Source organism: Hoplias malabaricus, chromosome 1 (genome assembly GCF_029633855.1).
Source record: "Hoplias malabaricus isolate fHopMal1 chromosome 1, fHopMal1.hap1, whole genome shotgun sequence".
NCBI lineage: Eukaryota > Metazoa > Chordata > Actinopteri > Characiformes > Erythrinidae > Hoplias > Hoplias malabaricus.
The window spans coordinates 30,775,443-30,791,938 of record NC_089800.1 but is presented as its reverse complement, the minus strand read 5'-3'; the positions used below and the strand labels follow the sequence as shown (position 1 = coordinate 30,791,938).

The window sequence follows — 16,496 nt, the reverse complement described above, 5'->3', positions numbered from 1 at the left end:
GCTGAGAAAGATACAACATTAGGCAAAATATTAAAACCACCCCTCCAGCTCACACAGGGACACTGTAGTTTTACATTCACAGTCAGTGGTCCATCTGTTGCTCTGCATACTTTGTTTATCCCTTTCACCCTGTTCTTCAATGGTCAGGACCACCCACAGAGCAGATATGATGTGGGTGGTGGATCATTCTCAGAGCTGTGGTGACACTAACATGCTAGTGGTGTGCTGCTACAAGTGGATCAGACAGTTAACACCAGACCACAGATTAAATTGGGCAAAGATTAATGTATTTTACTTTATTTTGGGTAAAAAAAAAAAAAAGACACAAGGACCACATTTCACATCCGTGTACAAATCAGGTAAAAAAGTTATTGTAAGGGAATATTTATTTTATTGTATTGTAAATATTGTTTATAATGTAAAATTGACTATAATGTAAAATAAAAGAAGTGTATTATTGTACTGTATAATAAGTAATAAATATGTACTAATCCTAAAAATCCCATTATTTACACCTGCAATAAAAGTAAGGATTACAGAAAGAGTCTTGGGACAGTGGTCCTCATTCATCAAAGAGTCATACGGTCAAATATGATCTGAAAATTAGGAAATACATTTCAAATTGATATTTATTTAATTGAATTCTAAGATGAAACTCACATCTAATACAGGGGCATATAAATAAAGAGCAAATTTCGTCTTTTCATTGGCTGACTACCAAAACATCTGCATGAATTGAGGGCATTATTCATGTAAATGATATGCAAATGAAGCATTGGATATTAGAGCCTGATTTCAAGCACTGTAGCTGATTCATTAGCAGCGCTTAGATCTCTGTTTGTTTCCAGATCAAATAAAATTTCAAGAGTCAGAAGATGTTTTTTTTTTTTACCTGATCCATCGCTTTCATCACAACATCTAATATGCTAATGTTACACACTGTAGATAATAAACTAACTTTACATGATGTATGTACTATGTATTTTATTAAACAGCATGCAGATAAAATATTAGTGTATTATTTCCTCCATGAGAAAACAACTGGTACCAGATTTTCTAATTTAAGTTTCATGAAAATCTACAAGCTACACATAATTCAGTACTGTCATCTGCACAAACACTTCACTTCCATCTCCATCTCCATCTCCCATCAGGCTGAGACCCAAAAAAAGTTAACTGAGTGGACACTGGAGTCAGAGCTGTGTGTAACTGGAGCTGTCAGAGTCTGAGGAGTTTTTCATCAGCGGCAAAGGAGAGCCCACCACTGCATCTGAAACAAGACCCAGCAGAACATCCAGACCAATTTTAATAAACATAAGTGACAACAGACAAAGAACTCCAGCAATGTGCTGGGAGAGAAAAGAGCTACTCTATTTACCACAATAAGCTCAAATAAGATTATTTTCATACATTATATTTATTTATGTACATAAACAATAAAAAACAATGTTAAAAGATGCAGAAATTTGGATTAATAATAAATCCACAACAACAACAGTGCTACTGTCCTTTATATAACCTAAAAAACCTAAGTTTGCAAAGTATGTATGAGGAGATTATTGTGAGGTATTTTGACATGTAAAATTGGAAAAAATAAAAAAACATGAATAGCCTGAGCTTACTGCTGGCCTGGAGTGATTTTATCACTTGAGATTTTTACAGGTTTACAAAAGCCCACATATTTAAAGTCTATTTGAGTGCTAATGTCACCTCCTTGTTGAGAATATTTACCTTGCCAAATTTCATGGAGTGTGTGAAAGTGTTGCAAGGCAATTACTGTCTGTGAGGAGTTTGGTGTGTTTTCCCTGTGCATGCATGGGTTTCCTCCAGGTGCTCCGGTTTCCTCCCATGGTCCAGAAACACACGTTGGAAAATGAAGTGGTGACTCGGGGGGTCTGTGGGTGTGGGTGTGTGAGTGAATGTGTCGCCCCCGCAGTGTGTGGTTCCGGCCTTGAACTGAATAAGCGGTTACAGACAATGAATGAATGAACGAACGTTTTTAATTGGACAGTGATGATAGTCAGGCTGTAGTCATATTTTGTAGTGTAGCCCCCCTGGTTATCATAGTCACCACACAAGTGAAGCTCCATAACAGACAAACACAATATATCTAAAGCTGGTTCACATGTTTAGATATCAGATTTGAATCTGATTTGAATACAAAGAATATGACAGCAGTCTGAGTACAGAATAAGATTTGGTCACCCGTGTCTGATCTGATGACCCGGTTTGCGTTCACACTGCAGACAATCCGGATTAGAGCTGTCTGTCTGAACTAGTCTCAGAATTACCTGTATCTGAGCTTGACCTGGCCCCCGGGCTCCTGTGCTGGACCTCTATGTGTGTGGTCATCTCTTTGCGATCGGGTGTGCAGTGGCCACACTGAAGGCAGCTGTAGCGCCCCCTGGTGTGCTCCCAGAGAATACGGCAACTGAAGGACTGGCCTGAGAGGAACAAGTTATACAAAGAGAAAAAAATATCATGTCAGCAAAGCGTCACTTATTTGGTCAAACAGAAACTCAGCAGCTGAGGACAGAAGAGGAGACAGAATCACAAACCAGATTTTAGTATAATGCACAGCCAACTGGACAAGTTTCTGGACACAGATTAAGCCAAAAATCATAGCAGCATTTAATGATCAGTTGTCTGCAGTTAAGAAGAAACAATGACAAATTAATTTCATAGTGAACACAGTTAAAAAGGGAATACAACCACTTTTTACATTTTTTGGTACTATAAGGCAGGAGCTCATCCTACAGAGGGCATCAGATATCACACACTCACCCAGTCATTCACTCAGGTGCACACACACACACACACACACGTATACACAAAATCACATCTGCTGACAGTTGAAGGAAAGTGGCGCACTGCAGGAAACTAGGGCTGGACGATATGCTCAAAATGTATATCACGATATATTTTGTAATTTCTGTCAGTACGATATAACTATGATATTGATATGAACAATAAAAAAGACACAGAAACAAAGTCCCCGGAAAACATGACATCACTGACAAACGTTAACCTCTTGGCTTTGTCAATATTAATATTTTTTTTTATTTAAGTATTTTATTTAAGCAAGTTTAATATCGAGTGCAGTGAACTGGACACTTGCCTGTAGTGACCGTCAGTCACTGTAAATGATGTATACTGAAATATTGAAAATGTGTTTAAAAATGCATATAATTGTTATTGAAACAGTTTATATTGCGATATATATTGATATTGCATTGTTGTCCAGCCCTAGAGGAAACCTACACAGACATAGGGATAACAGCCCACACTCCTCACAGACAGTGACTAGGACTAGGCTTAATCTGTGTCTGTAGTACCAGTCCATTGATATTTACATTCCACAGTAGTCAGCCTCTCTTCTCAGGGCACGATGCAGAATAAACACAAGTGAAATCCCAGTAAATCTGGGGAGAGGCGAGAGATCAGCTGCAGGTGCAGGTGGAATTTGAGTTGACACTGTTAGCACTGACATAAACACTGGTGTATTTAAAGGCAGAGTGCATTAATCCCACCAATTATTAAATAACACCAACCCCACAGCTTAAAAAAAAAAAAGAATTAAAGGAACACTAGGTGAGATTCGTTTTTCTCCTGGCCTCCTCCTACAGTTGCAGAGTGAAATTCACATTTACAGCACAGTTCTGAAATCAAGGGGGAGGGGGTGGGATGGTTTTAAACCATTCTACAAATGTTACATAGTGCAGTTTCAGCAGTGCTGAGCCTGTAGTAGCAACAACTACTACTATTACATTTTACTACCTAGTGTTACATTAACCTTTATGTTGTTTTTTATGTTGTTAAATTTAATATTTTTTCAGTTATGTTAGAAGGGCTTGTAACTCTATGTTTGTTGTGAATGGGCGGAGCTAAACTGCTGTAGGTTAAACTGAAGGACATTTTTGTTGGATGACATCACAAATGTTTTTTTTTTAATAGATGTGATTTCTGAATCTGGATTTAATCGAGTGGAAACTGGGGATTATATCGTCCCAAATGAGGACAATTCCCAGTAAACTCCTTTCTCATTTTAATACGCAGCGCTCCTCAAACTCCACCCGAGGCGAATAAGCACAGAATCACATACGGACACATGTCCCCTGAGTCTCAGAGTCTAGAGGAAAGCGGGATTGTGGGTAACACTCTCCGTATCTGCTGTAATCTGTTAGTGAAGCCCTTGACTGAGTGACATTAAGTTGCCAAATTATTATAAACACTTACCTTGCATTTATACTTGCTGGCCATTTTATTAGAAACACTAATAAATATGTATCAACTCAAATGTGGAAAAGGTTCACTACTAAACCAATAACCAGATATTCCAGTACTGAGCAAAAGTCAGAGAGCACCCTTCGCGTTTCCTCGCCATTTGCTGCTCTCTGATCTGTCGGCCTATCTATCTATCTATCTATCTATCTATCTATCTCAAGATGAGAAACGGCATCTGGAGGCCTTTGTACAGCGAAGAGTGACTCAACATTGAAAAGCATGAAAAGAACTGAGGATGTTGCTCTATTCCTGCTCCATAAGTGGGCAACTCTGATTTATTTTTGATAATTAAGGTGGAACTGACTCTATATCGAGAGAGCGACAACTGCATGAAAGTAAACACGGATCGAAGGTTCTACAAAACTAAACAGTTTGAGTTACAAGTGAGTTTCCGTGGTAAATTCCAACCAAGCTACAGTTCTCACTGTCTCACACAAAATTCCTATTCCACCTTAAAAGATGTAGAGCTTCTGAATGAACACAAAATGGAGGGGGAGTTTGTTTTGCTGTGAGAACAGTAGTAGCTCCAGAAACGTATACATTGCTTTTAAGTGCTGTTTATCTGATTCGGTGTGACACCAGGTCCTTTGCAGTTGTTAAGACAGTTTCTCTAAGTGTCACAGTCATATTTTGAGCTTCACATTTTGTGGTTTGGTTTTCCTTTGTTCTCCCTCCTCCTAATGAAAGTAAAGCCGGGTGTTCTCTGACATCTGCACTAGTGTACCCTGTTAGCGAACCATTCTCAGACACAGTAAGGTCTTGGGAATGTCGAGGTCCACTGTCCAAAAATATATAGACAAGAGCGTCTCAGTGGTGGGAAACTGAACACAGATGAAAAAGTCATCACCAGATGAGGTGTTTCTGATAAATTGGCCAGGATGTGTATATCATGGATTTAAAATGTGAGTGAATTTAATAGTGCAGCCACATGATTGGACTAGTAAAGCACACCAGGGGAGCAGTAAGCAAGGTTAGAAGGGGCCAGGGGGCAGGGGGAGCAGCAGCAGCAGTATCTGAGGGAGTTTGTAAACATTTCTCCTCTCCAGTGATGTGTGTGCGTGGATTTCTCTGAGCCTCACCTGGACTTCCTCTCTATTTAAAGCCTGAGTCTGACTGCGTGGAGGAGGAGAGCTCCATCTGTGCAACAGAGGCGCAGGCGCGTCTGCCAGGACAGTGCAACATGACAAAAAACACATTTCACTCAATAAACCCACACACTTTCCCTTCAATGAGCACATCCCCGTCGATAAGCAAGAGACACACTTTGAAGTCAGTTCTGATAAATCACAGAGACACATGAAATAAAACAGGGTGCTCTAAGGCAGGGGGAGGGCGTGAGGGTCAGGGTCAAGCACGTTTGGAATTGTCCTGCTCAAATACATCACATAATATAGGCGATTCATTTAAAAAGTGCTCTATAAAGTTCTTGTCACTGGGGACCAATGAGGTTATGTGTGGGATGAGAAAGTGCTGTTCCTTCATATTCCCTGCCTGCCCTAAGGATCAAACCAGCAAACTTTCACTCCCAAACCCACTTCTCTTAATATTTGACCACTGCTGAATGAACTGTTCATTAAAAATCCATGGTTATTGTGTCAAACTGGACACAACTGAAGCGAGTTGTACAGCTTCTAAGTTTCAAGTGATCCTCATTCTGATAGATTATGAACTGCAGTCAGATGTGTAGGGTGTGATATGACTTCAAACGATGCCTCTCAGACTTTAGCTCTGTGGCATGGAATAATAGCACCAAGATTAAAAGAGAAAACATTTGTTCTTTGCAGCCCTGAATTCATTCAATACTGAATTGATATATTGGAGCAGGAATTCATTAAACTGTGCTGGACTAAGACCCTGCATCACCAGAACTGATTGATGAATTATGGCAATAGGTTTAAATTAGGGCCCGACTATAAGAACAGCAAATACCCACTGATTTAAGAAGCTTCAAAATGGAGTGGCTCTTTAACGCTGCATTGAACCGCCACCTGACATGAAGAAACATTCAATTCACAGGATGAAAATAAAGTAAAATGCATGAAAATCAGATCCAAATAAAAGTAAATATTTATGTTCATGAAAAAAAAAGTGATTAAAAAAATCAAACAAAACGGTTAATGCATTTTAATTCTATTCTGATATTTATTTGAGTTTTTTTTTTTTTTTAAATGACAAACTGAAAACTGATGAGCATATTTGACAAGTGACATTCACATCAGTCAGTGAGTAAAGCACCGATTCACCACAGTTAAAAGAAGCCGCATCATGGGGTGAGGGGAATCAGTGGCCTGTTTGCGCTACAACAGATCCAGCCCCTATGACCCTGAGGAACTTAGACCCATGTAAACTTTAAAAGGTGGGAACACTTGGAGAGGGGAACTCCAACATGGAGGAACCGCGAGGCCTTGCCCTTAAGTGAGGGAATGCCTTGCACCCGGCGTAATCTGTCAACTCGCCAGGACTTTGTGTATAGGGGCTCTACCAACTGAGCGAACACGGTTCATGTGCCACCTCTGGTGAATTGATGGTTGTCTCGAGTTTGCAAGGCACTCCCTTGCTTAAGAGCAAGGCCTCCCTGTTCCCTTGCCAGGGCTTTCCACCTTTGAAGTATCAGGAGGTCCTCAGGATCTGGGGGCTGAATCCTTGGTAGTGCAAGCAGCCCCCCATGCACACTTTCAGACAATATTTAAATATGCATTATTGTGTAAATGTAAATAAAACTATTTCTGAATAGGCAACCTGAAATCTTGACTGATTTACTGGTAAAATCACACATACTATATTTCACCTTAGAATTAGAACTTAGAACTCAATTCCACCTGGATGTGATTAAAATTAATAATAAAGTACAAGCAAAGCTTGTATGAGAGCGTTTGGAAATATCTGATTAATAAATCATAAAACATGTTTAATTAATTGAAATTATTCTAACAGTAGGGGTTTTGTAAATGAACAGATGCTTACTGACAGTTTGATATCATTTTACTCACAGACTAAGAATGCTGCAGAGCATTGTATATCAACTAATATCAGAATTTTTAAAATCCTTTAAAAGATATTGATATCTGTCGGGCCCTAATTTAAACAATTTAAACCAGACTTTCTCTCTCTGATGTCTTGCGGCTCTGTGAGGGTCATTCACCTTGGTTCTTCCTCCAGACGGCGTTAGATCCAGGTGGGGAGTGAGTGGGAGAGGACGTGAGGCTGGACTGACCGATCCTGGGAGACCACTGCTGCAGCTCAGGCTGAGAGAGGTCTGGCAGAACTGAGGTATGCACCGGTGACAAACTGGGAGGAAACGGGCTGAAGGAGGCGTCTGATATGTTCTGCGTTTTGGGCGGCTCTAGAGCAGACATGGCCTCTTGTTGGGACATGCTGGAGCTGTGCTCCAATGGACTGGAGTTTGCTGGACTTTGCTGAAGTTGCTGGTTGGCCTGAGGCACTGCTGCTGAATTTGGAAGCATTGCAGGTCGAGCCTCCATTTGCTCAGGAGTCATTAGAGGCCCAGAGGGCTCTGTTACAGCACTGGCCAGTGGGAGACCAGATGGATCCAAAGCTGGAGCCATAGGCTGTGTCTTTTTGGCCACTTTTGCACAGGTCTGAAGGTGCTTGAGGAGGGTCCGGTACGAGCGAAGCTTCGCCCGGCAACCTTCACATCTGCAGATGAGACAAAAGAATCAGGCTTTACTATTGATACTGACAAACTACAACATGTCATACAGTGTTTGAATGCACAAAGGAACTCCAACAAAAGAAATCATGGGTCTGTTCAGACTTGTCAGCTTTGGTCGGATCAAAATGAACCCTGATGTGACAGCTCCGTTAGAGTAAGTGTGTTATAAACTCTGGTGCGGTTTGTTTCAAGTATGAACTTGAAACACGAATCAATGAAGTACGACTCAAAAGGCATCAGAGTGAACCAAACACAGGGAATGCTGTAAAAGTAATCGCACCTTGAAATGGACCCTCTTTGGTTCGAGTAGTGAAGGGAAATGTTTATAAATTTATATCCTTTTTACCACCTCTTGCCATGTTTCCAGTAAAACTACCCTTACTTTGGTTCAATTGTAAGTATCAGTGTGAACTCGAACCAAACCAGGACTAAAATGTAACGCTTGAAGAAAATGTATTTCATTTTCTTGTTTGTTCCAGACCAATGGAATTGAACTACAAATCTAAATACGGCCTATTTTAGCTGTGTCTGTAGATCTCAGATCTACCAAGACTCACTGGAAAAAGTAATTCGGCTTGTGGTGATGCCTCGAATGATCCATGAGCTGCTGCATGTTGGAGAATGAAGCATCGCACCCGATAGTGGAGCAGAGGAAAGATTTCCCTGAGAGAGAAGAGACAGGACACGGTGAGTCTCATTAGACTGACTACTAACCTTACAGTAGACCAGTACTTGCACAAACACATCTTGAATTCAAGCAGGTCCCATGAGCAAACAAGGCAGTGGGTTCAAAATATAGCTTATGCAAATACAACCATATGTTTTTCCTCATAAAACCATGTTTCTTCAAAATAGTAACGTTACAGGAAAATTAATTAAACTGATATTAATTTATGGCAGCACGGTGGTGCAGCAGGTGGTGTCGCAGTCACACAGATCCAAGGACCTGGAGGCTGTGGGTTCAAGTCCTGCTCCGGGTGACTGTCTGTGAGGAGTGTGGTGTGTTCTCCCTGTGTCTGCGTGGGATTCCTCCGGGTGCTTCCTCCCACAGTCCAAAAACACACGCTGGTAGGTGGATTGGCGACTCAAAAGTGTCCGTAGGTGTGAGTGTGTGAGTGGATGTAAGAGTGTGTGTGTGTTGCCCTGTGAAGGACTGGCGCCCCCTCCAGGGTATTCCCACCTTGCGCTCAATGATTCCAGGTAGGCTCTGGACCCACCGCGACCCTGAACTGGATACGCGGTTACAGATAATGAATGAATGAATGCATGAATAATTTAGGACAGGACGGTGGGGCAGCAGGTAGTGTCGCACGCAGTCACACAGCTCCAAAGTCCCGCTCGCAGTGACCATCTGTGAGGAGTTTGGTGTGTTCTCCCTGTGTCTGCGTAGGTTTCCTTCGGGTACTCCGGTTTCCTCCTGGAGCCAAAACCACAGTTGGCAACGGTTGGCAGGTGGAATGGCACTTCAAAAGTGTCCGTAGGTGTGAGTGTGTGTGTCACCCTGTGAAGGACTGGCGTCCCCTTCAGGGTGTGTTCCTGCCTTACGCTCAAGTATTTTTGGGAGGCTCCGCGACCCTGAACTGGATAATATCCTATTAATTTAACAAAATATTATGCCATGTACTTTTGGACCATTTCTATGGTCCATGCATCATGTAACACAGAAGAATTCAACCTGTAGGGTGTGCAAATTAATTGCAGGGTGGTGCGGCTGAGAGGAGAGATCACAAAAAATAGATATAGGAACAATAACTTTATAAATCTCATACTCTTATCATACTCTGACCTTTGCTTGTTTTTCACCAATTTAGTAAGTCAACATGGAGTTTAGGCTACTGATGGAGCCCTGGATAAGGAGAAAAAGAACCCCAGGATATGAGCATGTTCTCCATTCCCATGTGAGTTTATAAAAACCCTGGAGGAGAGTTTTTTACACCGGGGGTCTCCAGAATACAATACTTCAGATGTAAGGGATAGCTTCAAATTACGTGCACACACATTTCTGGGGATCCGTTTCACACAATTACTCCACCCTCAAAAATTTGTGTTAGGAATGTGGGAGGAAACTGGTGCAGGCGGAGATCGAACCCAGAACCCAAGGAGGCCACTCACAGCTCTTCATGATGCCCCTTATGTTGTATGCAGATGTAAACTGTTTCATACTATTTTAAAAGGAGTGTACCTGGAAGGGACTGAGCAGGATTCTTATGATGATCCTGAAGGTGATTGTTGTAAGCTTCCTGGTTGGTGTAAGTCCGCTTACAGCCATAAAATGAACAGGACATCTGGCAACCTGAAATACACAAGGAATTTGAACAGCCATGTTTGTCAGACACTGTCCATAAATACATTTCCTGAAATCCATTAAATTTTCCATTAAAATGTCCAGCATAATGAAACTCTGAGCAACAATAAAGTTAATAGAAAGTTTTTTACATTTCTTAAATGATTAAATGGAGATGCAGTGTGGGTTTGGTGTGAAATGTTCGGTTCTAGACAAACTGAGTCAGAATTGTTGACAGTGGTGGTCAACGGAACCAGACGTCTGACTTAAAAATATTCTCACAGAAAGGAGGCACGAAGTGGGTATGAACGCACTGCACTGATGCTTGATTTACAGTTATTCTTTAGTAAGGTTTTGACCTTTGACACATCCATAGTGGAGCATCTGAGACCCTGGTGCGGTACACACAGAGAAATCTGGTCCCATTAATGAGTACTGTAAAGAAACCTGAGTCTCTACTATCAAACATTTCACACCAAAACAATTTCAATGATGTTATTTACATTACACTGAAATGTGCAGAAATGATGCTTTAACCCATGATGATGCTTGAATAAGCATTTATCATATTTATTATTAAATGTGATTATCCTACCCTGCATTGTAGATCAGGACTGCAGAAAATGTTGGGATGTTACACTTGCACAGGACACGTAATCTCAGACCTGTACGTAAAACAACAAGACAATGACGCAGAGGTTTGCAGAATGAAATAATCAACCTGTCACTCTGTTTGATCACAATAAATAACTGGGTTTTTAGAACTACTCAGAGTGACTATAAAATTTGTTTTACTATTAACATTATTTAAATCTGAAGACAGCTTCTTATTCAAGCTTTCATTCCACCTTAAATGGACTGACTCATTTTCCTGAATAATTTAGAGGGATAATAATTTAGAAAAAGGAGAGAGTTTAGGCGTAATCTCAGTGTGAACTGAGGGCCCACCGTACCCGTCAGACACAGTGTTTCATGCTTGGTGCGATTCTTTATATTGTCAAGAATATCAATAATTTAAAGTCCCCCTCTGTCATCGATTAAACCCTAAAGATGCATCTGTTTGGGCAGAAGTTATAGCCAGAATATAAGTCCTTTAATGCCTTAAATGTGTCTTAGGAGCAAGTCTTCACTTTCATATTCATTCAGTTTGAGTGTATTCATTCACCTGCAAGTCAGAATCCACCCCACATGTGGAAATTCATTCGTTTTGTGACCTCACAAATCATGTCTGCCTGTATCTGTGGTTTTGAGACTGTCATTAGATGGCTGTGCTGACCATTTATTCACTCAGGATACACATTAAACATAAATACATAACATACATACACACACACACACACCTACCCCTTTGGACAGTTACACACACTTGGTTTCATATTTTAGTCACATCCTCTTAAAAGACACCTGTGCTAGATCTGCTAAACACTGGAGAGGTCTTTATATGAAACGCCTTTGATTATAATAAAATACATTAAATATTTCAGACACATGTTGTTTGTAGATGCACTGTGTAATAATATATCAGCAAAGAAATACAACAAGTGGAAAATAAAGTAGAAATAAAATAATACTGGGGGAGGGGCCTGGTAATACACCGTTCCACCTTAAATGGTGCAGAAGTGGATCGCAGAAACACTGCTGCATTTAAGGTGGAATCGACATTTAGAATGGGAAGTTCAATAAAGCCATAAAACATTACATAAACGAGTTAAATGCGCTTTCCCAGTATCTATAGGTTTAATTAGAAACAACAGTTAATAATTCATAAAAAGGATACATTTATTACATTAAATTTCTGAAGAGATCATACGGTAAAACCGACTGTTAAAGAGCAACAATGAGGGACTCTCCGTGCTTTAATGAGCTCTCTGTGGGCATTTACAGATATTTGGGCGTTAAGCGAGATTAAATAAGCCTTTTACCCATTGACTGCATTATCTAAACTGAAACAAAATTATAAAATCATTAGTAAATGTGCTTACCCTCTACACCCTCACTTCTCTGTTTCTTGCCGTTGAAGTCTACGTGCAGTCAGTGGGGCAGTAGGGTTGCCAGACAACATCGCTATAATCCCCCTATAATATGGAAGACCAAGCACAAAGCAGTTCTAATTTATAGAAAGGTAATTTACTGGATTAGGCAACTCTATTTTATTTTCTAACTAGTGCATATTAACTACAAAATATGAAGCATGTGATTGAGAATAGATATTTTAGCAGTGGCATTAGCATAATTTCCTTTTTGTTCCAGAGAAAATGTGTTTGAAAAACCTCACTCTGGCCTGTACTCATTGTCTGTGTTGTTGTAGGTCCCCTGCATGGTCACTGGAGGTCGCCTTGACTCATGAATTAATAACGCATGCATCATTTCTTGGTTTACTTGTGTCTTAATGTTTTTTTCAGTTCCAATATTTATAGGTTCTTAAATGTGTGTATTTGCTTATATTTTAAATAAACATACAGAAACATAAAAAAGTGTGTGATGTATTTTCCCTGTCTCTGTGTGGGTTTACTCCGGTTGCTAGTGTCTCCTACCAGTCAAAACACATGTTATATATTCGATTTAGTCGTCTGTATCATATATATAGAAAAGCATAAACTGAAACGGGGAGATTACTTGATATTTTATATACAAAATTTCCCATTCTATTGTCTAAATGTCTATAATGTTGAATGAGCATGGGTTAAAATGTAGTACATTAAATTCAGGTCATTTAAATTTTATTGAATGAAATACTGTTAATTCCCCCCCCCCCCCCCAAACAAATGCCCCTTTTATGGGAACCCCTGGCTTAGTGCTAGATTTGGGACAGGGCCCTGCTCCCTGCCGGGTTGTAACTGTAGCTGCGCCTATATGTCAGTGATTACGGTAGTGTTGTCATAATGTGTCAGGAAGAGGAGCTTGCCTACTCTGGTCAGAATAGTTTAATTAAACCTAAATATATTGAGTATCCAGCTCTGTCTCTCATATTTACTCACTGAAAGGTAAGCAACAGTCAGCATTAAACTCCTTATCCAATTGTTTATAGCACTGTCAGTTCCAGCTGGCTTTGTTTTACCTTCCTTTTGGCAAATTAACTTTCCCATTCCACCTTAAATGGAGCAGCTGTTCTTATTCTGGAGCCTGGGATCATTCCCTGGAAATATTTACTTGTCCCTGGTCCAGTGTCAGACCTCAGAAGACACTTTACACTCTGTCCTCGCTGTATCAGGGAATAGGTTTGTGTGGTAGTAGATCTTTTACTTATTCTTTGTTTGGACTGATTTTCTATGCACTGAGTTTGTAATATACTCAGCTTCAACTGTAGAGAGGATGAGTGTGTGTGTGTGTGTGTGTGAGAGAGAGAGAGAGAGAGGTTATAAACCAATTAATAAAGTTTTCTTTTCTGCTGGAGTCTATTTTAGCCAGTTCCTTTAGACTCTGCAAAAAAACTTACGAGGAAAATCTGTGTCTGCATCAGGAGTGTGTGTGTAGATTGTGTAACATCGCATTTAATTATTTAATTTAACTGAAATAAACACTCTAACATGCTTAAAAGTCTGCTTAGATTATGTTATATGTTTAATGAGTAGTGTATCTGTGTACTGTGTCCAGTTCTGTGTGGTTGGACAGCAGTGTCCGACCTGAATCAATCAGTCAGTGTCTGAAAACATTGCTCTGTGAACAAAGAGCGTCTTGAGCAAAGTACACAGAACTTTGTCCCACCTTCTCCGCCCTAATCCTTTCAGTTTGCTTTTGCTGTGATGAGAACACACCTAGGTTTAGAGCTGCTCTACACTACAGAAACAAAAGCCTGTACATGAGTAATGAGTGAATTGAGTGTCTCTGTGTTTCACCAACAGTTGACATGTTATAAAATTGTACACAAACGCTTGTATAAAACACATTAATGGAATAACAGACTCTGAGCATAGGGTCACCATGCCCATTCACACCAATGGAAAAGGACACTGGAGCAGATGCACATGAGCATGAACATAAGATGTAATGCTGCATGAACGCCGCACCCCTGGAGGAATTACTGGAATTTAGCTACAGACAACACAGCTATTATTCTTGTTTACACCCTTAGTTCAATCAGTACCACTTTAAATACATACATTCATTCATTCATTCATTCATCTTCCGTAACTGCTTCATTCTGATCAGAATCACTGAGCACAAGGCAGGAACACAATCAACCACACTCTCACCCAGTCACTCACATACACCTGTGGAAAGTTTCACACACTCACCCAGTCACTCACACACTCACACCTGTGGACAATTTCACTCACTCACCCAGTCTCTCACACACTCACACCTGTGGACAATTTCACTCACTCACCCAGTCTCTCACACACTCACACCTGTGGACAATTTCACTCACTCACCCATTCACTCACACACTCACACCTTTGGACAATTTCACTCACTCACCCAGTCACTCACACACTCACACCTGTGGACAATTTCACTCACTCACCCAGTCTCTCACACACTCACACCTGTGGACAATTTCACTCACTCACCCAGTCACTCACACACTCACACCTGTGGACAATTTCACTCACTCACCCAGTCACTCACACACTCACACCTGTGGACAATTTCACTCACTCACCCAGTCACTCACACACTCACACCTGTGGACAATTTCACTCACTCACCCAGTCACTCACACCTGTGGACAATTTCACTCACTCACCCAGTCACTCACACCTGTGGACAATTTCACTCACTCACCCAGTCACTCACACCTGTGGACAATTTCACTCACTCACCCAGTCACTCACACCTGTGGACAATTTCACTCACTCACCCAGTCACTCACACCTGTGGACAATTTCACTCACTCACCCAGTCTCTCACACACTCACACCTGTGGACAATTTCACTCACTCACCCAGTCACTCACACTCTCACACCTGTGGACAATTTCACTCACTCACACCTGTGGATAATTTCACTCACTCACCCAGTCACTCACACACTCACACCTGTGGACAATTTCACTCACTCACCCAGTCTCTCACACACTCACACCTGTGGACAATTTCACTCACTCACCCAGTCACTCACACACTCACACCTGTGGACAATTTCACTCACTCACCCAGTCACTCACACACTCACACCTGTGGACAATTACACTCACTCACCCAGTCACTCACACCTGTGGACAATTTCACTCACTCACCCAGTCACTCACACCTGTGGACAATTTCACTCACTCACCCAGTCACTCACACCTGTGGACAATTTCACTCACTCACCCAGTCACTCACACCTTTGGACAATTTCACTCACTCACCCAGTCACTCACACACTCACACCTGTTGACAATTTCACTCATTCATCCAGTCCCTCACACACCCACACCTGTGGACAATTTCACTCACTCACCCAGTCACTCACACTCTCACACCTGTGGACAATTTCACTCACTCACACCTTTGGATAATTTCACTCACTCACCCAGTCACTCACACACTCACACCTGTGGACAATTTCACTCACTCACCCAGTCACTCACACACTCACACCTGTGGACAATTTCACTCACTCACCCAGTCTCTCACACACTCACACCTGTGGACAATTTCAATCACTCACCCAGTCTCTCACACACTCACACTTTTGGATAATTTCACTCACTCACACACCCACACCTGTGGACAATTTCACTCACTCACCCAGTCTCTCACACACTCACACCTGTGGACAATTTCACTCACTCACCCAGTCACTCTCACACCCACACCTGTGGACAATTTCACTCACTCACCCAGTCACTCACACACTCACACCTGTGGACAATTTCACTCACTCACCCAGTCACTCACACACCCACACCTGTGGACAATTTCACTCACTCACCCAGTCACTCACACACCCACACCTGTGGACAATTTCACTCACTCACCCAGTCACTCACACACTCACACCTGTGGACAATTTCACTCACTCACCCAGTCACTCACAAACTCACACCTGTGGACAATTTCACTCACTCACCCAGTCACTCACACACTCACACCTGTGGACAATTTCACTCACTCACCCAGTCTCTCACACACTCACACCTGTGGACAATTTCACTCACTCACCCAGTCACTCACACACTCACACCTGTGGACAATTTCACTCACTCACCCAGTCACTCACACACTCACACCTGTGGACAATTTCACTCACTCACCCAGTCACTCACACACTCACACCTGTGGACAATTTCACTCACTCACCCAGTCACTCACACACTCACACCTGTGG

At 41.5% G+C, this 16,496-nt stretch overlaps 2 protein-coding genes across 3 annotated transcripts in view; one reads left to right on the top strand and one right to left on the bottom strand.

Moving 5' to 3' along the window:
* Positions 1 to 48: 48 nt before the first annotated feature.
* On the bottom strand, positions 49 to 12,316 carry znf414 (zinc finger protein 414). 2 transcript variants are annotated; one of them, XR_010803981.1, is made up of 8 exons: positions 12,224 to 12,316; positions 10,837 to 10,906; positions 10,140 to 10,250; positions 8,515 to 8,620; positions 7,427 to 7,941; positions 5,364 to 5,446; positions 2,292 to 2,444; positions 49 to 1,270 (listed from the first exon to the last, which is right to left on the bottom strand). XR_010803981.1 is itself a non-coding variant. In XM_066678037.1 (7 exons), the coding sequence occupies exons 2-7, from the start codon at positions 10,841 to 10,843 to the stop codon at positions 1,194 to 1,196; spliced, it is 969 nt and encodes a 322-aa protein (XP_066534134.1). In that variant the 5' UTR covers positions 10,844 to 10,906; positions 12,224 to 12,316; the 3' UTR covers positions 49 to 1,193. The 2 variants fall into 2 exon arrangements, 1 of the variants encoding a protein (XP_066534134.1); XM_066678037.1 differs by lacking the exon at positions 5,364 to 5,446.
* Positions 12,317 to 13,107: 791 nt separating this feature from the next.
* The window catches only part of LOC136687575 (telomerase protein component 1-like), a 76,316-nt gene continuing 72,927 nt past the window's right edge, over positions 13,108 to 16,496 (top strand). The window contains exon 1 of the mRNA XM_066662072.1: positions 13,108 to 13,225. The gene's annotated coding sequence lies outside the window, so the exon portion shown is untranslated. The remainder of the gene's footprint in view (positions 13,226 to 16,496) is intronic.

Coding starts and splice junctions, on each gene's coding strand:
- znf414 (XM_066678037.1), bottom strand. Junction 8,621..10,139: donor TCCTGCTCAGTCCCTTCCAG/GTACACTCCTTT, acceptor CTTCTCTCTCAG/GGAAATCTTTCCTCTGCTCC. Junction 1,271..2,291: donor CAGGTCAAGCTCAGATACAG/GTAATTCTGAGA, acceptor GTCTTGTTTCAG/ATGCAGTGGTGGGCTCTCCT.